The sequence below is a fragment of the Parambassis ranga genome, chromosome 13, assembly GCF_900634625.1.
Source record: "Parambassis ranga chromosome 13, fParRan2.1, whole genome shotgun sequence".
NCBI lineage: Eukaryota > Metazoa > Chordata > Actinopteri > Ambassidae > Parambassis > Parambassis ranga.
In genome coordinates, this window is record NC_041033.1 from 2,541,295 (window position 1) to 2,565,013 (window position 23,719).

General features: G+C 40.9%; 1 protein-coding gene across 1 annotated transcript in view; it reads left to right on the forward strand.

The window, feature by feature from the left end:
- The window catches only part of bcas3 (BCAS3 microtubule associated cell migration factor), a 275,077-nt gene that overhangs the window by 245,813 nt on the left and 5,545 nt on the right, over window positions 1-23,719 (forward strand). The window contains exon 23 of the mRNA XM_028420472.1: window positions 1,156-1,332. Coding sequence (XP_028276273.1) covers window positions 1,156-1,332 — 177 coding nt within the window. The remainder of the gene's footprint in view (window positions 1-1,155; window positions 1,333-23,719) is intronic.

Sequence of the window (23,719 nt, forward strand, 5' to 3'; positions counted from 1 at the left end):
ACCTTCTAAACCTTTTCTCATTGCATCAATTCACCCCATGTTTCCTGTGCCTGGCTAAGCTACTAAGCTATCAGAGCCTTTTTACCATTGTTTTCCATGCTAAGATATGCTAAATATGCAGTTCTATCTTAAATCTAGGTGCACTGATGGTACATATCAGTCACAGTCAGATATGAGGACTATGTTTGATTTAGTCACTTCCTGTCGCTTAGATATATCTGGGTGTCAATGTGGCGAGAGATGGTAATATGCAGAAATGATGTTGATGATAAGCTGACTTTCAAACCGTCAGGTCATGTGTTTGCATTTTTAACATGCTGACTCACTTCGCTAAAACCACTGCTAAATCCAAAATCCATTATCACCTCTCAGGGCTAGCAGGCATAGTGACCTCGTCAAATGAACACACGAATAGAATAAACCAGTTGTTTTGGTGTCTGCATGCCTGCCTGCCTGGTTCATCTCTCACACACACACACACAGGAGCAGGTTGCAGACTCTCTGGCTCCTCAGTCTAAGATTTCTCTGATTGCAGAAAATACGACAGGCAGAGAGCAGAAAAGATTAAGATGCAGTGTAGGCCAGTGTGGATTTGGTTTGACAGGCATGAAGATTTTGTTGTGCTTACAAGCTGTTTGGTGACTTGAGTTAGCGACTGCAGAGCAGCTGATCTGCTGGACTGCAGCGGAACTAGTGTGGAGTAAATTCATTTATAATATGCTGGGGGAGAAATATTCAGCTAAAATACTCACTAGTGAAAAATATCTTTAGGAATTTTAACCAGTGAAAAAAAATGTTTTGTTTAATTAAAAAGATGCTGTTATTCATACACTCACCTCTGTGGAAACGGCACAATCATGGCTAAAAGTAGAGACTTAACTTATACTAAAGTTTATGTTTGACTACTGAAAATTGATAGTACGTATGTGAACTTATATTTTGTTTGTTTTCCACTCCCTTATCAGATGAGTTTTGATCATAGATACATAATTAAATTCAGCTTAAAGAGATTAGAATCATGTCCAAGCCCCATTGTGACAGTCAGCTGGACATCCTTGAATTGCAACTGGCAAATCACAACAAGCACATCCGCTCCTGTCTTGCATTCTATTTGCTAACCAAACTAATCTCACACACCTGTGCCTTTGTTTGTAGGGCCGTTCGATGGACGCGGTGTGACCCTGCTGGAGGTGTGCGGGAGCTGGCCGGAGAGTTTCGGTGTGCCGCGGCACAACATTGGATCGGCAGACACCAGCGACGAAGGCCTGCGAGAGAGACTGGCCGATGCCATGTCCGAGTCCCCTTCCAGAGATATAGTGGGCTCCGCCACAGGTCAGTGCAGGATGGAAAAACACACTCGGTCTCTGAAACGGGCATACAAACCCTTTACATGACTGTGTCAGCATGAATTAAAGCAGTAAAACAGGACCAAATGAGGGCATTTACAATGTCTGTCAACATTTTGTAGTCAGTGTATGACGAACATATGAAAGGCAGAAATATGGTAAAGACATGGAATGTGTGCAATCCTGCTTTATGGAAGAGAGTATTGCATTTTATGCGAGTCCTCATGCTGTCATGCACACACATAATACATTGCTAGAGTGGCTCACTGTTCTTTTATTTGTAGCCACTACAAACCTGATTAAAAATGTTTTCAGTGCAGTCCAACCTGACTTCCTCACTGTGGCATTACCCAGCATACAGTGCTGCCAGGTCCACATCCTCTGATGAATTACCTCAACACTAGTAGGATGTTCTGGCTCTGTGTGTGTGTGTGTGTGCACAAGGTTTTTGGCATATCTGCACATGCCTTTCTTACTTTGAGGCTTCCTGCCTCTGTGTGTGTGCGCGTGCCTGCGTGTGTGTGTCTGCAGCAGACATGCCGTTGGCCCTGACAGTCCAAATGGTTAACTCGTTTAGGAAGCGGCAGTGCTCTCTCTTACTCCACCCCTTAAGTGAACAAGAGCTCCTTTGATTTAAATGTGTGTGTGTTTGTGTGTCATTCGGGGCGGGGGGGGGGGGGGGGGGGGGGGGGGGTTCATAGATGCAGCCACAGGGATGGGGTATGGAGGGGAGGCTGTTTTGGGAGAGGGGGTGGGCGTCACAAGGCCCTAATGGATTTAGCATCGACTATCAAACACCCCCCCTCCACCTACCACCCCTAGCCATATCCAGCCCACTCACCCCCCATTCTCTCTCTGTAAGGACCTAACCTCATTTGTAGCTTCTTCCTCCCTCCTGTTTCTTTCGTCTCATCACTCTCCTTTGCTGCCCCCCCTCTCCCCTCTCTGTGTCTTCATTAGATTATATGTTGGATACTCCCGGACACTACTAGTCAGTCGCTTCTTGTTCTTGACCACTGCCATCGCATCCCCCCCCACTGCACTCCTCCACCCCTTTAATGCAACTCAAAATTCATTACTGATCACATTACATCAAAATACACCCGCACTGCTACACACACTGCGCCTTGAGCCATGCTGAAGACATCATCCAGAGGGAATGCGATGGACTTGTTGGTTGGTCCATCCATTCATACAGACAGAGAGGCTTCAGTTTCTGTAGGCTAATCTAATAGCGCAGCACTTCTGCACTGTAACATATAGAACATGTTCCTGTGTCTGCTGTGAGGAGGAGAGAGCCACATTTGTGGTTTTATGAAAAAAGAGGGTAGTGGTTGTGTTTCTGTCATTCATCTTGGTAACTGTATGATGAATAGTTACAGTTTGTTCGATAACCTGTTTATTAAAGAAGAAGAAGAAGTAGTCTATGTTAATACTGACTGCATAAAGAGATAAGAGCGCGGCCTCACCCTAATTCCAAATATACAATGATTGTCCTACTTTATGATACAGACAATAAAACTCACAGTTACAAAGTGCTTCATAATTAAACATTTACAAACTGAAAGAGACAATTGATGAGTAGTTAGATAAATTCCAATAAAACTGAATAAAATAAAGATTTACAGGATTTATAAAATAAAACAGGATTAATACAATAAAGCAAAAACAGGATTAATAAAATAGGGTAAAACAGGTTAATAAAAGAAAACCGAATTATAAAAACAAATAAAATAAATGACAATTTGGGTTCGGTAGGATCAATGACTTGGAAAGCTAAGCGATAAAAGTGAGTTTTAAGAAGAGATTTAAAAGATGACACTGAGTTTGCCCACCTGAGATCCTTTGGCAAGGAGTTCCAGATCACCCTTAGTGACTAGCCGGGATTTGGGGACTGACAGGGGGGGACTGTTCAGGCTCATAAGGAATTAAACGTTCCTGTATGTAAGCTTTAATAACCAGCAGTAATATCTTAAAATCAATTCTAAAACTCACAGGAAGCTAGAACTGGTGTCATGTGATGACTTCTCCTGGTATGAGTTAAAAGCCTGGCTGCAGCGTTCTGTATCAGCTGTTGTCTATGAATGTTGCCTTTACTCAAACCTTAGCTTCAATTGTTGATAATTTTCATGGTGCATATGTGTCGCCCTGTGGATCTGACCTAAACGTTGTTCAGCTGATGGAGGAGTAAACCATCTTGCTTCCTTACTATCTCTGACAGCTCTTCATTTGTGCAGACAGCGAAGCAACACACAACAATTTTAAAAGCAACAGATTAATCAAAATAGAACAAAACAACTGATATTTAGTACTGTTTAATCAGATAATACATTGAAAACTTCCTAACAGTCATGTCAGGGTGGAACCTGAATGCACCAGAACTCATATTTTAGATAAAGGCTGTATAAAACCTTAGCCTAGCATGCACAAGAGCCCCATCCATCTTCAAATGTTAGAACCAGAGCAGAATACAGATGAATAAATGAACCACAATGAGATGTGAGGCACCAGGCTGTACACTCTTTTTTTCATTTTGGTATTCCTCCATAAGCATTAGCAATAATGTTAAAATACATATTCTTGGCTATGGCTCCTAAGATCTGATTTCCTGTGGCTTTCTATTGGAACAAGGCAGCAGTCAACATGTCATCCCGACCACATATGATCCACACATGGTACACTCCCCTCTGGGTTTAAGTCAGACGCACGTTTTTTTTTTTTTGCCAAATCTGTGGCATTCAATTAATTATTTACAGTCACTGGGATTTCCATGTTAATATATGTGCACTTAAAGTGTTTCCGTTGTGAGCTGTATACTGTGTTTAAAGGCTGTGTGTGTCTGTCTGGCGTGAGATGGGCAGAGGCAGATGGTATCTTGCTCAGTGTCTCCATTTGCTAGAAGCGGCCCCAGTACTTAAACACACACACATACATTAACATAGACCTTCAACCTGATTGCAAACACACACTTACCTCACCCATACTCTGTCCTGTGTTTCCACGCAACTGCTGAGTGAATTTTCTGAAAACTTTTCAAACTTTTACACAGTTAGTCTCAGCCCAGTCTACGCTATTATATATTCAGACCCAGCGCTATCTATCACGGTTCTTTTTTCCTCCACAAAAACTGTCTCCGTATGATAATTCACTAAAACAGATTTAGATGCTAACACAGCAACAAACATTTTTCTGGCTCCAAACACACACACACACACACACACTCGGAGCAGGAATGCTTGCTGATGTAACAAATCACCATCTCTCTGACATTCTCCTCTAGCACACACACACTCACACACACACACACACTCACACACTTTTGCAGATTCACAGGGAAAACAAAGCCTCTAGTCAGAGTAATGGGGCTCTCACGCTAAGGCCGAGACCCAGCGTCGCCAGCTCGGAGGGCAGGTGACACTCACATAGAGAGATGGACGGATTGACAGAGGGAGAGGGAGAAAACAGAAGATGAAGAGGCGGAGGAGAGGTGGGGGTGGAGGTGGGGAAGTCACTGACGACTAAAACACGCTGGAGTTGAAATTAGATTTGGCTCCAATGATATAATGTTGCTAACTAGATTTGGCTTATTGGTGCCTGCCCAACATAAATTCCATTGAAGCCATATGGAGAGTGGACTCATGCTCAACACGGTGCATCTCAGCTGAGAGCAGGAACAAATGCATTTCTCATATCTGCATCCTGTCATGTCACAGTACGCCACATTTTTTAAGTGGCGTCGCATTTTTATTCTGTTTCTGTCATGCTCCTGAGTGCTTCTAGCCACAGCGCCACTCACTCTGCATCAGAGGAGGTTCCCAGGAAAGAGACACTATGTGTTCACAACAGGAAATACAAACCTTTCTATTCAATCACTCTAATTTATCTATGGGTGCAGCATGTTTTGTTTTTTTTTTTTGCACATATTACAAAAAAGTAATTGTGAATAGGTTTTGCCTTGTTTACAAAGTTTAGAGAAGCGATGGCTGGAGTGCAGAACAATATAATAATAGTATTGGTTAGAATCTGTCATCAGCTGATATTTAAATCTGGCGCTCATTGTTTGGATTTTCATGCAACAAAAATGTTCAGTATGTAAATAAACTGCTCTGTCTTTTTAAGCAGATACAGACATATAGCCATTTGTCATCTTTAACAGTTTGATGAATTCCTACATAAACAAGTAAATCCGTGTTTCCTACTGTGACCCCATCAAGCCCATGGACAAATTAACCTCACCAGGGCCCTAGGGCAAAAATAGTTTTCTGGCCCCAACTGACTCTAACCATATATAGAAGTTAGTAGATATTAGTCAACAGACAGAAAATGTAAATACTTTACTTTTCAAGAAACAATACATTGTATTCTGACACTGTCTAAACAACTATATTATATTTGTTATGCCACTACAGAGACCTCTGTGTTTTAATGGTGCAGATTTCGAACAAAATTGTCATTAATCAAATTATGTAAACCCAAACAATATAGAGTAAACATGTGCTTTTTGGGGCCCCTGAGCAGTTTCCTAGGCCTAAAACTCCAATCCATACACAAGGTAATCATTATCCCCGTTCTGTCTATATGTCTGAGTTCCAATTACATCTGCAAGCAGAAAAGAATAAATACCACTACAAATACATTCCCTCTATAACATTTGTCCTTCAGGTCTACTGGTCTACAACTGGGTCTGCAATCCAAATCACATCCCATCAACCAAGGAGAACTCGCGCCTCTTTTTTACACTCTTATGTTCTTACATACACTTAAACAATGGATAAACTTTGGTTATTTCAAATTAATTTATGATGGCATATTATTTATTAGTGGCTCAGAATAATAATAAAAACCTCACAAAAAGGAAAAACAGACAAAAACTGACAATTCACAAATATTTGCAAAAAACTCACTCAACACAATTTAGCCTTACTTTAGTTTATTTACCTTAATTTTATCTTAGTTCTATCTTATTTCATGTTAATTATTATTTGTTCTTATGTATGCACCAATCACTAAGGCAAATTCCTAGTAATGTGAATCCCACTTCACTTACATGGCAATAAACAGGTGCTGTAAGTCCACTTTGACCTAACCATCCAATGTTGTAATACTTGGCTGTGCTACACTTTAAAAAGTCAGACCATGTGGTTTACATGTTCAGATTTTTTCTTGGAAATAAATTCTTTTGAAAATGTTCCTCACATGTTACTAACACCTTCCTAACAGTTCTGTTTTTATGACCCATATCATACATTTCAAGTTGGAGCAACAATTTACAACCCGTGTTTAACTTGGTGAAACCTGCACCTTTCCTGAGGATAATCTCTCTCAGGGAACAGTAGGTTGTCATGAGACCAGTCCACGCTGACTCTCTGACTTTAGTATCATCACAACTCCTGCAGGGAAGATGGATTATGGCCAAATATCCGGCACTCATATTTGTTTTTCATGTAACTGTGCTGCTGAATGTGTGTGTGTGTGTTGAGCTTAGAGTGTGTGATTGATGAAGTAAGAGTACAAGAGACCACCCAAACCCTCTTGTACAGCTCTGTTTGTTGGATCCAAGCTCAAAGAAATTGGGAGTAATGAAAATAAAAATAATAATAATAGTAATAATGGTAAGGCTGTCTGCACAGCACAGAACTCAGCTGGCTCTCTCAACGGCCGACTTTACACAAATATTTAGGGGGAGCCTTATCAGCACACAACTGCTGCGAGCGTTTCCTATTGTGTGCATTGCACACCGACACACGTGTTGGTTTTATTAATGCCAGCAGTTTTTTGTACAGTGTGTGGATGGATGACACACACAGGTTTGTGCGCATGCATACATTTGAGCCCTAACCACCCATTTGATGTGTTTATATTTGAGCTGTATGTGCAAATTTATGCCAGCGTGCTCTTAATGTGTATGCAAGTGTGTCAGTGTATGTGTGGGCCTGTATTTTATTAGTTATGCCCTTCACATATATGTGTTAGCAGACTGTGTGTGTGTGTACAAGTGTTTGCTATTATTTCAGGTGGTGTTGATGGATATGTGTTTCTATCAACTACCTAATATCTACATCATGTGGTCAAACATATACTTGCTTATGTGTGTGTGCCACACAGTCATACTCATACGCTGTGGAAAATGTTATTATTTATGAGATAGCGGGCAGCGTTCCAAACAGTCACCATGACTTAATAATTGGCAATTTGCTGTTGGAGCCTTGACTGTAGTTCTCTGGCTTGGTGACACACTGGATGTAGACTTTGGGAGAGTTCCACTGCACTTCTGATGCTATCACTTCAAAGAAAACATCAGCTCCGCAGCCATATGCTGCTCTGTATGTGTGTGCAGAATCTGAGAAAGATAAGGAGTTTGAAAAGGGAAATATCTGTTGATGTAATTCCTTGGTGAAGATTGAAGGTTTCCTCTGTGTGAACATATGCATGCACTCGGCCTATAGCTATGTTAAAGAGACGCCACCATCTTTCTCTCTCACCCCCCATTAACTAATCAATATTATATCAGACAGGATTGCGTTTTAATAGCGATGCTATTTGGCCATTTGGACCATGTGTTTGTTTTCCATTTGATGAATGTGCACTGTATATTACAATAACCTATCACATATAATGCTTTATTGTTTTAATGCCACTGGCAGCTGCTAAGAGTCTGTAATCTGCTGTATGGATCTAACCGGTGTCGGGGCTGCTGACTGGAAAAATGCAATACATTACTCATTATTGTTACTTATTTCCAAAGCACCATAATTGCTTTAGTTATTAGTCCCTGTGGGCAGTAATTGGTTCATCTACTCATTATTTTTTCTGTTGAACGTCCACATTTGGGCTTCAGAATAACCTGGAGAGTTTATCTTCATGTGCTGCACCTGTGTGTGTGATCAGAAAATCATCATTAGCAGTTCAATTTAAGCTGATGCGACCATTTCTAATGTTGCTTTGTGTTTTTTTAGTTTTAAAGTCTACATAAGTTTGTCTGGAAATGGGTATTTATGGTAACTGACAGCTATATGATCATCATACCTCAGTTTACATTACCTTACTTAATATTTCTGATTGAACATGCTGTTATGCAGTTGGGTATTTGTAGCACTCTTTAAGGTACAGGTATGTTGCTGTTAAGTCTGTGCTTTTTGTTTAGGTATAGCTGATTATGGTGTAAGGCTACTGTACTGCACACACCCACTTGATGGCTTGTAGTATGGAAAAATGACCACCACACACAAATATGTGCCTTGTTTGCTGTAATGATAATATTCAATTCAATAATAATATTGCATACAAAACTTCAACAACCAGAATGCATTGGGCTCTTTGCCTTTTAAGATACTGAAAACAACCAATCAAAGCATTATAGTAAGGCTAAACTGCAGTACTATCAAGCAGGATAAAGACAGTATACTGTGGCAAATATGCTATGCTGCGTAGGTTTTTCCTTTTTATGAAGTGTGTATCCAGCACTCCCTTGTCCATGTGTGGCTCAAAGCTTTCCTGTAAAATGATATATAACCAAAAGAAACTGTCCGCTGCAGACAGCAACTACACTGGCTGTGCCTGCCTGGAACCATGAAGCGCTGCAACACTGTCCTCACTGGCTGACTGTGTACGACTCCACTGTCTTATGCTGGGATAAGGTCAGATCAGGCTGCATGAAGGGAGGAGAGACATAGTTCATTCACACTCTAATGACAGAAAGTTGGTTAAAAATATGCAATGTTTCCCTCTCTGAGCTAGAATAGGAGGTCTATACAATGATTAAGCACATCAGCTCTGGCCCACACTCATGACAACACCTGGGTTATTGAAAAATAATGTCTGAAACACAGATTAATCCCCAGATGTGAGGCCAAGTGCTTAAGTGTTCAAACCATGGCCACTAACCAGCATTAATCTAAGCCTTTTGTGTTCCTGTTTAGGAGAAAACACACACTTTAAATGCAGACTTTATGTTGGCAGCATCTGCCTGTCTTTGAAATGAACATTAACCTACTTCTTCTACACAGAAAAAAACAGTAGTCTGACTCTTATTTAGACCAGTGTTGACAGCAATACATCAGAGCATTCAATGATTCAAAGCCATGCGATTTTTGTGAAAATAATCCATCACCTCTAAGCAAACAAAGTGTTTTTTGTGGCTATAGATCAAATGTTGTCACAGTAAACACACGCACTACATTAGCATATTGACCCTAAATATTACAGACTGAGGATTTCACTTCTTTGTACCAAATGTATGGTAATCTCGAAAATCAATCAAATGTAAAAAGGCCTAATTTTACTTAATGATGATGTCATTTTAATGAATTAAATGTTTCATATAGCACTTATACAATCTGATGTGGAAAATATGACCATCGAGACGGTCTTTCAGTATCTTGATGCATCTTAAACATGGTGTCAATTTCTTCTCTTGTCAATGTACAGTAAAATGAGTGGTCCATGTCTGCCTGAAGCCTAAAAACAAGCTGCACAGGACAAACACATGCAACTTTTTCAATTATGTAACAATGAATAGCTTCTTTAATTTTTTGCTATTATATAAATCATTCCACAGAAAACCTCATTAATTGGTCTATTAAGGAAACATGGAAACTAGACTGCACGCCTGTTCAGACAGCTGTGTGATTTAATGGTCGCACAATACATCCTGTATTTGAATTGGCTGCGTACTCCTTTCACACAAAGCCGTGCTATTATCCTGCCGACTGACTGGTTTCTTTGCTATTCAGCCTTGTTTTACTACACTGATACCCATCATTAGAGCAACAACGCACAGGGATGGGCGGAGGAGCCGGGGGGAGTGCACAGGCTTGGAGGTCCTTCTTTTCCTATCAATCAATACAGACGTCTGCTGGCTTCAGTTCTAAACATACACACATGACCATACAGCAATGCACACGAACAACAGCAAAAATATATATATTTCTTTTGTTTAGAAAGAGCTTTGATACTATAAATCCTTTTTTTTTTTGAAGAATACAAATATAGTACACTTCCCATCACACTATAATGTTGAGTGGTCCTTCAATGCATGAGTGTAACAGGCTGACCAAATCTAAGCTTTAAATTAGGCAGTTCATAATTAATAAAATCATTGTTATTGATTTTGGACTTAAAAATGTACAGAAAATCAAGCATTTGGGTAAATATCACTCTGTAAAAAAAAAACAAATAATTCTACGTATAGCAACGCAACTAGGACGCTGTGATTGACTCCCTTGTGACCAAGAACCATGTGTCAAATATTCTACAGTGGATGTGCATATTAGAGAGAAAAATAGCAAATTTTACTTAAATGTCTCTGGCAGTTGAAGCTCTCATTTTTTCCTTGAAGACACTTGAACAAATATTGTAAAATCCAAAACACCCAGAAACTGCTTGGATAAAGACGTTTGCCTAAATGCAGTGATAATGGGTGTCCAGTCAAATGTACCGTTAAACCTCTAGATCTGACCATCTGTGTCAGTGTTTGTTATTAGACAGGCCCCGGAGTGGCTTCTTTAGTTCTGCTGCTGTTTTGGTGGGGAATCTGTGTTTTATGCTCTCAGGACCTCTATGGGTGGATCTTGCAGGAAGTCACATGACTAAGATCCCTGTTGTTGGTTAATGGACAGTTAACAACCAGAAACTGTGCCAGGGCCCACGTGCAGGACTAGTTGACGGCCCATCATTAGGGTTTGAATGGGGGTGAAACCTGCTAGGAAGAGATGACAGGACATAGCTGTAAACAGGTGCGAGCTGATGCCTCAGCCCTCCTCCTCAGTGATTTTTCAATTTCACATAGATTGCTTCTTTGATTCCTCTTTGAAACCATCTGTCCTTTCTGTCTAGAATGTGGACATTTTTATCCTCAAAGGAGTGAAGGTGTAGGTGAACTGCTGATTTTCCATGAATTCATGGTCAAGTCCTTTATGGAGATTGTTGCTTGTTTGTGTTTAGGCTTCGTTTGGGCATTTCGTTCAGCTTTGATCACTGATGAACTGCACGAGCATTGTTTCCTATGAACTGCTGATCAAACTGAGAGCATCAGCATAGTTTTCCATCATTAGCCACAGTTTGGATATGACCACAGCTAAAATGGAAACAGCATGACCAGAACAACTTCATTCCCAGTATTCAAACATGCTGTCCTGCAGTTGGGTTGGTCGCAAAGACTTTGTGTTGAACTCTCCTTCTCTCACTCTCGAAGTGTTTTCGCAGGCTGATTAGGATCTCTTAAGCAGGCTTGCAGCTGCGCTTTGCTGTCTAGAAGTGTGTTGAGACCTGAAAAAGAGTTCTGCTAAATAATGTTCTTCAATCCTTCATTTAACTTCAGTTGAGTTTATGATGTGAGTCAACGCGTGGTCAGGGATACAATAAAATGTTGTGTACAAGAAAACCAGTCAGAAACCAAACGTAAAAAGATATCAGTGTGGCCTGCAAATGTACAGAATGGGGCATGTTTTTGTTTGCTTGAAAGAGTGTTTGTATGTCTGTGGATGGTATATACTGAAGTAACTTCATCAGACATTACATACATAAGTTTTAACACCAACGATGACTACTGCAAAGACACATGAAACAGCACACAGATGCATGCACACACACACACACACACACACACACACACACCACACACACGTATGCACACCCATGGACACATACACACGTGTACAAACACATGCACACACACTTAAAACAGCCTACTGAACACAATCCAAAACACATCCACAAAACACAAGGATTTTATGCATAGGAATATAATGGGTTAATGGCTGATTTTAGTGGTGAACAGTAGAAAATGTCAAATTTAACTGTTTTTTTCAAAAATGAAACCCTTACATCAAGAAATGCATGGTTATATGTTGTTATAGCTATGATATTAAAAAATGTAGTATTATAATAGGAGTTAATGGGCCCTAAGTGGAAAATATATTTTAAACTGCTACTACACAAAAACTAATAATGCATCAAACTCAAAATTTTGGCTAATCTTTGACCTATCCATGACAGATATAAATATAATGCCACCTAACTTTTGTTTTGTGGAAAATAACTCATTTTTTGAGTTTTCTTCATAAAAAAAATACTGTGACATAAAGTAATGTAACTGGCATTGAAAGGGTTAAATTCCTCAAAATGATTTAATGTTTGGTAGTTTTGAGCAGGGCTGAAGTTGTTTAACATATTTATGCAGAAAAAAGCAGAAAAAAATATTAATCTGTTAATTTTTTATAGCAGTTTTTTGGAAGTGGACGTTTTTGTCCCCTAACACAAAGGGGTAGTAAATTTGTTTCACCATGTTCTGGTGATGTATTTGAAAAATTTAAATTGGAATTCTAAAATGTGTCTAGAGAGAGTCTTTGTTACAAAAAATTGTGCCATATGCACCAACACAGATAAAATGGTGGCCAGGTAAAGAGGCAAAAATTACCCAAATGGACAAAAAAGTCCCCAATGACGCCCGAGGGTTAAGAGAAAAACTTATTTCCGTCATCATAACTGAAAGCACAAAGCATTGAGCCTGGCAAGATAGATTTGTCTGAGTTTGTGATCTAATGAATCTTTCTAGTCCTGGTGGTAGTGTGTTGTACAAGTTGTGTTCATTGTAACTGCTGCATCCACACATACTACTTAGGGCTTATATGATCGTGGCTCCAGTTCCATCAAAGGTCGTGACCTTTGCAAGCGACGGACAGATATGAATTTAAAGGACATGAGTGAGACACTTTGGCCTGTGTAAGACAAGGAAAAGGCATCTGGGAGCTCGATGCGTCTGCTTTTGGTTTCCTTTAAGGAGCAGAACATAATAGTTTAGGTTTTCAACATGCCAGTCCTATTTGTCATGAACTCAAGTCGTTTTCAGTCTGTCCAGAGAGCCTGCCGGATAAATAATGAATCAGACGTGCCTTCTCAAAATGTGACTCCAACCATCTACTCGAGTCTTTCACTATCTTTCAATTGACGTAGATATGGCCAGCCATTAGCTACCGGCTTTTTCACAGCCTGAATGTGCAAGGAGCTCAATGTATATTGTACATAGCATAACTGTGACTATGATCTCAATAGCTGGCCTAATGTGCAGACTGAAGTTCACACGCAATGGACCACACACACACACCATTTGGATACTTGACTAACTCAAAACTATTAGTTAATCATTTTGTGACATGCCCAGAGGGGCATGTTGTCCCCTCGCTTTAACCAGAGAGAGAAGAAAGCGCGCACAGGAGAGAGAGACAGAGAGAGAGCAAATGAGAGCACTCTCTCCCTGAAAGCTACTCAGCCCTGCCGTGACAGAGAGAAAGAACAAACGCAGGGAGGAAGAGAGGGGAGAAAAAAGACGTTAGGGACCAAGTGAAAGAACAGAAAGGGGAATGCGAGGCTGGCTGAGGCCAGAGAGTATGGTGCTGAGAGAAGAGATGGCGAGTGTGAAAGCAGAGTGTGGTCATTATAGCTGCCCTTCAGCGCCCCCCTCCTCCTCCTCCGGACCTCCTCTCTCTCTCCACGTTGCCAGGCGAGAGTTTGAGCGTAATGTGCGGCGACACTGTGAGACGATGAAGAATAATTCCTGTATTCAGAGCTGCCACCGCCTGCCCCTCCTCCTCCTCCTCTTCCTCCTCCTCATCCTCTCTCTCAACTCCACTGACAAGTCAGGCCTGGATATCATTGTATCATTTATCCCAGCCTCACTTCTGCCACTCTGCCTCGTTTGCCCAGAGGGAAGTGTGAAAAGTGTGCGTGTACCAGAGTGTGTGTCTACATGTGTGAGGGTGTGTGTATGGAATTGTGTATATATATACATGTCTATGCGTGTTAGTGTCACTCTGCACTTGTGTGTGTCTGCAAATGGGCTTTTGTGGAGTTTTTTTGGAGACTGCACTTAACAGCTCGCTCAAGGGAGACACACACACACACACATACACAGAGTTCACAGAAAAGGAGGGTGAGCGAGCACAGAGTGAGAGAGAGAATTAGGGCGAGAAAGAGAAAAGAGGAAGATGGTGAGAGTGGTGGGAAGCGCTTTTTACAGCCCCGGCTTCCGTGTCTGTTTTGGATCTGACGGACAACAAGAGGGCTGGAGACACACTTTGTGCACAGCATCAGAAATGGACTCATGGCTGAGGGCAATCCACTTCACCCAATCTGCTTCAGCACCATCGGCATGCAGAAAAACACTTGTTGTCGCTGCTGCTTCTGTCGCTGTGCTGAGCTGAACTCTCTGTGATCTGTGACCCGTCACTCAAACTGCATCCAGGCCATTTTCTCCAAGCAGTCTCTCCAGCTTATATGACTGACTTTTCATCGTACTTATAAGACAGATTTCCCATTACAGTTTTACCCACTGATTTGAAGTTAGTATGCGAACAGGAAACTATCCCTCCACCTGAGTTTCGGAATTTCTTTACGTGTTCCTTGTTATAATTATGTACGGAACGCTTTTTTCCCACAGAAGGAACGAGCACTGGCTCATCGATACTGTCGAAGTTATTCATTTCACATAGCTAAAAACACTCATTTAAAAGACGACTGGACTTTCTATCTACTGACAGGGCACCGCCATGACAGTTGGAAAGCTGCCCCGTGATTGGTTGAATGGAAATGTTGCGTTGTGCTGAAAATCAGGACTGCCGTTTGTCTCGGATTGGGAAAAAAGGGAAGAAGCGGTGCAGGGAAACATCGCGGAGAGACGTGTTTTGTTACAAATTGATTACAGAACTTTAAATACAGACCCCATGTGAAGTTTATGTTGGTGGTAACTCGTGTTTTAAAACTTTTTGGAATTTTTTGGAACCAAACTCTTCATGTGTTTTGCAGTATATCAGGATCCTAACTTAGAAAGATAAAAGTTTTTCATGCAAATCCACAATGAAAACATTATTTAGGGCATCATGGGGCAATAAAGCTCCTTTAAACCCCAGTGCATTTACAATCATCCTGCTGTTTCCTTTGATTCAGGTCAGGTTCAAACTACCTACAGACAAAAGCTAGGAAGGAAAACATTTCCTGGGATAACTTAAAACGATGTTATTGTTCTCTCTGTTACATCACTGTCAGATATGTGTTCCTGAAAACTTCTATATGGTGTGTTAAGGCTTCCAAGGTGTGCCCTGAGTAAGTGCACTGAGATAGACATGTATGGTTGTCAGACTGGGTTATAAATTCAGCATGTCGGCTTACATCATCATTCAGCAGCACGGTCCACTCTCTCCTCCTGCCATGGTTTGGTTGCTAGCCGATGGTTAGGCGTTGCTAACTTCAATGTCACCACTTTTTCCAGCCAGTGCTGTAGTTCATTGATTGTTGAACCACAGTGACTTAAAGCAAAAGTAGTTCTTTGGACATATTGTTCTCCATTAAACCTTTCCTCATGTCTCCCCTCTGACGATGGAGCAGCCCACACTTCCTGACAGCCGATAATCAGGGCAAAGCTGTTACCATGACGATTGCAGTAACACAAAACAGTTTGTCTTGATCAAACTGTGTGAAAGCACATATCTCCTATAGTAGTAATATTTAAATTAGGACTATGTGTTATTTTCCATCACACATTCCTCTGACAGCCATGCACACTGACTCTCATGTATACATTTATATTACACACCCAATCTCTCCTAACATAACCCTTCATGTAGGTGTGTGTGTGTATCAATAAAATATGGTGGCATGAATAAGTGATAGGATACATAATGGAGAGCCAGCTTAGCTGAGTTGATGTAAGGCTTTCTGCACTGGAACTTCCTGTCAACAGAATATCCAGATATGAACACGTCTACCTGCACACATGTGTAGATATATACTCAGCTCTCCAGAGGGCCACACAGTGCATTCACCTCACTGTGGTGACTGTCTCCTGTCACCAGTGTGAGTGTCAGCTGATGGACAGCATTCCATTAGTTACTTATTACACTATTCAACAAATAATAACCTCAACTGTCCAACACATTAAGCATGGAGTATTTTGTGGGACCATCTTTGTATATTAATAGCTTTGCCCTGCTGGGAAACGAACGACAGCTTCTTAGGCTTTGTTTAAGCAGGATGAGACATTTAAGTATAATCATATGCTCTCTGTTAGAGGTGGGCAGCATTGATTTAAAGGGCCAGCACACACTTAACAAAGTGTGTCCATCAAATTAAGGATCAAAATCATCATGTTTCCCATGTTTATATTTTTAACTGTGGATCTCTGTGCAACCATATGCCTAAGATTAAAGCTCCACCATGATTAATTCTCATTAAAACTATTAGTGCTGGTGTATGAAAAGCATACTTCATGTTGTAGAGAGAATATTATCTGTCTTTATCTCTTCATGTCACTCAAATGCAAACAAAGGTAATTCAAGGAGATAATTCACCAATTAGAAAATAAGCCTAATTATGAGATCTTTGGAGTGATTCATTGAAGATGAAGATTGTCCAAAATGATACTTGTAGGTGTTTGAAGCCCTGGCTGGTGGTCTTTTATTTATTAACGTTGTTTGTAATAGTAGAGCTTGGTTTTAAACAATATAGCATCCATATGTAAAAAAGTGTTACCTTTATATTACCTTTCCGAAAGCATCGCATAACCAGCATTAACATTGTCAACGTTAAATCTGCCTAACTCATTTTTCTGGCCAAATTGAGAGATATGCTGTTATGCTATTAGGCTGACAATATGCAGGTTGGTCACAGATTCACTGTAGACTATAGAGACTTTATTAATTTTGCTATATTTAGTCCATTTTAAAGACATAACTCTCTGAATATCACAATCAGCTTACAGGGTTTAAAATACATCCAATCAAAAAGATCACTCAGTTCAGTCAGAAAATGTTACTAAATGTGATTTCATCACATTATTTATCTATTAAAAAGTTGTTTGATGTGTGTGAAAGAAGATGTGCACACAATGACACGTCTTCTTGATGTGCATTCATACATTGGGTTAAAAAACATAATGAAATGACTATAGCTGACTATAGTATATGCACATTTTATCCAGTGATGGCTACACCTGTGCACACTTGGAAATATGTTTATACATAATGGTTTCAGGAGCAGGACACTGACTTAAAGGTAGGGAAGGAGATTTTGAAAACTCAGTGAGAGTCAGCCAGATTTTGAAAGTAAACACACGCCCCTTTCTCTCAGAGCTCTCCCGAAGCCACGCCTCCCAACCAGTCTGTGACTTCGGCCATCATGCACGTACCTCTCTGGTGCGCAGAGCAGGAAGAGAGTGACAGCCAGCCTACTATACGCGCAGGGGCGCCTTGTAGGATTGTTTTTTTTTAGTGTTTTATAGCTTCCACAGATGATTCATATTCTTCGTTTTAAAGCGAAACTGCCAAACTAATCGGTTGCTATAGGATTGTAAAGAGAAGTTACACTAATTTAACAAAAAGTGCATCAGAATGAAATCCTACCCTACCTTTAAAATGTGACTGGGGTGAAAACACCCAAAAACTGCTTGTGTATGTATGTTAGTGTCCAGGCTGCTGTCTGTTTCTTTGTACTGGCCTAAATGGCTCAAGATATAACTAAACTTTACAGTGTATAAAAGTAGATAATAATGAGCATAGATTTATTTAGAGTTGAATGTAGGTTTTTTATACTTAAGTACTTTAATATCACAACAAATGTATATATCAAATGTAACACTTTATTTTATAGATATTTTGTGGGCTACTGCGAGTTCATGCCAAGCCCTGTGTGTGCAGTGCCTGCTGGCTTTCCATCTTCTGCTCTGTTGACCTACAGCTAAGTGCTTCCCATGAAGGCAGATAAAGGAAGTTGTGTTCTTAAAGGTTAAAGCCTAGGTTAAAAGTGAACCTTGTTCAACGCCACATCAAGATGTGTTTATTAAAACTGCTGAGTGACAGCTTTTCTGCTCTGTATAAAGGGAATCATGTGAAATGGGGGTTCCTCTTTGTATCCAGCTTCTCGTCCACACACAGCTTTTCAAAGGCCTTCTGCTCCTTAATACCGTGCAGACCTGCTGAACTTTCTCCCATTCACACCTTTCTGACTGTTTGTGTGTGTACGCATGTACAGTTTGTGTTTGCGTGTCTCTTAGGGTTAACCGATACACAAGTAAGCCATAGTACGACAGTGTTATGCTTAATGGAGCCTTTTTCTTACCGGCTCTGTAGGTCTACATGAGTTTGCTTTCATTTGCTGCTGTTCTGGCTTCACACTTCTAAGAAAAAGCATTGCTCAGACCTGAATGTGTGTGTGTTCGATGTCTGTTACAGTGGGTACATTTAGACAGCGAAATCGGGACACTGTTAACAATTTATCAACACAGCATCCGATTCAGTTGTGGGATCTGGGACAGAGGTGAGTTTTAGAATCCTTGATCAATTTACTGAGACATAAGTAGTGAAGTTTATATCGGGTATGTGGCCTGGAGGTGGTTTAAATGTAACCACAATGTTGTCTTCCAAATCACAATCTAACCTTTACCACAAAATCTGTATTCCACACTGTGATTTGAGAAAGTTTTGCCTGTTAGAGAATCCGATCTGGAAGTTGAAGTGCCTGCTATTGCATAACTACACAGCTTGGCAGCTGCCTGTCATTTGGGGATTGGCTCACGTCTCTGCATCACCTTCATTTTTGACCTATGCTGGTTGTTAAAAATTAAGAATAAGAATAGTGAGAATCCAGTCTCACTAACATAGCACGGAATCTGTTTAAGTGTGAGGCTGATTTAGCCATGCTTTTGGCTAGAAGCTCGATTACACTTACACATCGTCTGCTGAAATAAAACTTCAGTCTAAGTTATATTTACGTTGTATGTACTGTGATGCAAAAGCTCTATGTGACCTGAAGTGCAACATGATTGAGTTAATACCTAGACAGAGAATCCCAGTAGTTTGTGTTTGTGTATCAGTTCAATGCACTGTAAATGATTAACTTGTATGAATTATGTATTAAATATGAATTACATTATATTCTCAGTCAAGACAGAGACAGGCGTTGGTTTAACTACTTTCAAGCCACCTTGTGGACATGCATACACTCTATACTGTGTTTTGCCCCTCCTTTGCTGTTACATACAGACACACTGTTCAGAAGCAGCTTTATCTGGCTGCTACCGTAGCGTGATTGTGTAGCTATAGTCAGTCCTGTGATGTGATGATAAGGGACAGGCTCCTGACACTGTGCTGTCCATCAGTTTTCTCAGTAGACACCAACACCAGCTACCTTTTTCAGCTGAGACCAGTCTTCCTGTCCAAACCCATCGACAGGGGTCTCTCAACATAGTTGTCAAAGGTTGTCAAACCATATGCAATGTGCTTATGCGTAGAGGTTAGGATGTTTACAGGAGGGGACCTGTTCTCTAACATAGGCAGTTTGTTCATGAAGTGCTTACACAAGTAGAACTATTTGAATATGCTTACTGCACATGACTTTAAAATGCTTATGTGAGCCTCAGGCCCATTTTTTTATACTTTAAAAATTCCCACCAACCTTTCCTCTACAAGAAAGATGTGTGACAAGAAATCTACTTGATAAACAGTAGGCATAAAAACCTGAGCAACTTTGACAAAAGTTTGTTAATACCTTGAATGACTTGGCCGAAATCTCTGAGTCATGGTGCTCCCTGTCAGCAGAGGTCAGTACCTGCAGGTCCTACCATGCACAAGCATCTACTGTTACTGTCCCGGTTCACTGGGCACCTTCAGAAGTCTTTGTAGAATCCCTGCCTTGGTGGATGAGGGTAATGTTGGCAGCATGCAATGGATCAGCAGCACATTAGGTGGAGGTCTTCCTAATGATTTGGCTCATCAGTGTGTATGTAGAGGGAGAAGGTTTATAATGAAATATACTGTAGGAAAGCACACTCTGTTATGTTTGGATTTGGACAACAGAGATGAAAACCATATCCAACATCTTTTATTTCACCATAAAAAAATCCAAAAATAACAATTATTAAGGAACAAGAAATTACATTCCCGACAGGTTATGTCTACTCACTGAATCCATTGTGATGATCTATTCCCGGTAGAGTTTCAGCACAGCAGCAAGCAAAAGACCTGACCAAAACCAGACTGTTGTATAGGTTTTATACAGGGTTAGGACTGGCCAATCCCTCGCTTTCCTGTTATGCAGGTTAATGTCTCACACACAAAAACCAACAGTGCTAAAGCAATAACTAACAGAACCATCCTCAAAATCACTCCAGGAAAACTTTTAGGAAAGAACAGGTTCATCCAATTTGGATTGTTGGAATTTTGTCAACCGTTGCCTTCAAAGTTGCATAGAGTTGTGTATTTGTGTTTCCCATTTGATAGCCTGCCTCTGTTGTTACTCTTTTTGGCTCAAGTCTTAAGAGCAGCAGTCGGTCTTTAAAAGCAGTTCCACACAGTGTCCGGTGGTGAGGCGGCTGTCGGTCTGCTTTGGGTAAGTAGCCAGTCAAAGCATGGGTCACCACTAGGTTTTCATTAGAGGGCTAATTCAAAGCGGCCCACATAGAGTGTCAGGAGTGTCCCAGCCTGTTGTTGGCACCCCTTATAACACACTCTAATGAGCAGCCGCTGGGAAAGCTGTGGTCAGCTGTGTATATGGAGCTGGTGAAGCTTAGAATATACGATCAGAGAAGACGGAGAGAAAGTCCCCACTCAGGGGTCTGAATAAGCCTCATGAATCACTTACTTTCTTTTTCATTTGTTCCTTAATCACGCAACCTGTTGAGTAGCATGATTCATGGGACTTGCTGCTGGCTGTGGTTTACCCTGAGGGGTTGGAGCTTGAGGCCATCAGGCGTCTCTGCAGACAACTTTCCAGCATGTGGGCTGGACAGTGTTTTGTTAAAGGTGCTTTAAGCATCTCTGTGCCTCTGTGTACTCAGAAAAAATGTAGACTGATGGATCATCGTGAATGAATACAAAAATAAGGGATTGGCCCGGCTTGATCCAGCTTTTAAACCCTGCATCAAATGACAGAGGCCTCAATATACAGCACGAGGCTCGGCTGACACACTCCATCTCCCCTGTATATGGTGTGTGTGTCTCCAGCCGCATTAATGTGTGTTGTCCTTTACACAGAAGGGTGTCTTAAGCCTGGCTTTTCACAGTCCATCAGGATGATCTCCGGTAGATGTTAATGAGCTTTCCCACTAATGTGGCCTCAGTCATCCAACTGGACGGCTTTCTAAGGATTGTACAGAGCCAGAGCTCATATAGTGCTGCTTTGATACATCCCTGACTCGTTGTTCTTAGTGGTATTTTTACATATATCATTGGCATGGCTGATCTTTGTATCTTAGGTTAGAATATGCACTGCTATAGATCAGAAAAATCAATGCAGTTTGTGGCTTAAGAAATTCTGAAATTTGTAGCCTATTCCGAAAACTAATCATGTTGCTTTCATATTCTGATGTTTTTTCTGGCAAAAAGTGAAAAATCATTACCCTCGATTTATGTATCTTTTCCTTAGAGATGACACTGCCATGCCACTGCAGGCACACCCAGGCTGCTGCCGCTGCTGCTTGTGCAGCCAGTCTCCTATCCCCTGTAGGGGGTCCACAAGATGACAGCAGGATGTCCTCACCCATGTCATAAGTTTTGATATAGGCTACAGAGACAGCCTGGATTAGATCTACCTTTCATTAAAAAGAACTGGTTGAGGTGGTTTGGGCGTCTGATCAGAATGTCTCTTGGCCATCTTTCATTTAAAGTTAACTTTAAAAGAAACACTGCAGGATCCCTAGAATGTCTGTTCTAGCCAGCTCACCACAAACCTAAGTACACATAAATGGTAGAAAACAGAGAAGTGGATAGACACATAGTTTGAACTACCGCTTTGATTTTCTGGACAGTCTGAAAGTAAATGCTTCAATCTTAAAGCAACCACATTTGGTAGAATACTAGTTTGTACTATATGTATTGTATGCAGTTGTGTGTAAATGCGTGTATGTGACACCATTGGGGGTTGGAATGTGACGTGAGAGCACTAATCAGAGGCAGCTGGCCAACGGTGAGATTAAAGTAAAAACACAGAAACAATCAGCTGGGATAAGTATACTGTCGCTATGGGTTACTGCCCCCATCACAGGGATGGATGGGTGGGTGAGTGGATGGATGAGTGGATGAGGCTCTACCCAGTCTGGCTGGCACAGAGACTCTGATTTAAAGCTCCTTTATGTTTTTTGTTAGATCCCCCCTTCTCTGTGGTGAGTCTCACCGCAACATGCATATGACTGCCAGTGTCAGGAAGTGTTCTGTATGTGAAACTCTGTGTGAGTTTACAAAGACAAAGTCCTACCCTCACACAGAGTCAGGTTTGTTGGCAGACTTGATTGTTGGATCAGGATTTTTGAATGTGAAGGTGTACTTACACTTAAAACTCCGCACACTTTGGACACCTTGGTGTCCTGTTTACATTGATGACCATTGTCCCATATGAACACATGGTCTAAAAAATCACCTTTAGGCATCAGTTTTGTATAATAAGGGAAAAGTAGGCTTTGTCCACTAGAGTTTAGTTTTTCTACTGTGTTCTATTGTAAAAAGAATCACGCTGGATGGCATGCAATGAATCCTAGGATATGCTGAGCCATGAAGGACAATGCAGCCTTCATTAGTAGTAAAAGAAGCAGGCATTTTAGGAACTCTTCTAAATGGGACAGCCTTGTGATGCTGTGGTGACAACAACCAGATCATGGCTTTGGTGAGACATAGCTAAAGTAAACAAAAACAAAAAAAGAATAAAAGAAACAGCAGAAACAACAGAAAATCAAACCCAGGTCTCCTGATTGAAAAGGTTGAAAAGGTACCTCCAGCTCTCATCCTGCCTCATGTCACTGACTTTGAGGTGGCCTATAGGCATCATTTCTCAGGCTAGAATAAGTGCTACACATGCTGATTTTTATATATGATTATATATGTGTAGAAAAGTGACATCTATGTCATTGAGGTGATGCTGACTGTGTGTTCAATATGTGATGGAATCTAATCAGTGCTGGAGCCAGTCATATCTGTGAATAGGCCATTAGTGCCTTTTCCTACTGAAGGTTGGCTTTAGAGTCAAAGGTTTATTACAAAGCAAGTAACCTGTGTTGTTCTACTTTCATTCAACTTGGATCTAATTTACGTAGAAAGAACATATCTGACAGTGAAAACAATAATGTTGGACCTGCACGAACTTCTCCTGTGCTTTTAGATGTATGTGTGATGTAGCCTCTGTGTTTGTCTGAAAGTGAAAGTGTGTATGCTGCGGTCTGTACGTGTGAGTGTATAAGAGGATTAAGGGCCTGTTCACAGCCGAGGGTGCAGACTGCAGTGTTCTCCATTCCTTCTATATGTCCAGACAGATGATGAGGTATTAACTCACTGCAGCAGAACACATCTCAGAAAAACATCAGCTTTCCTACTTTTTTTTTCGAACCCTGCCGAGAAGCC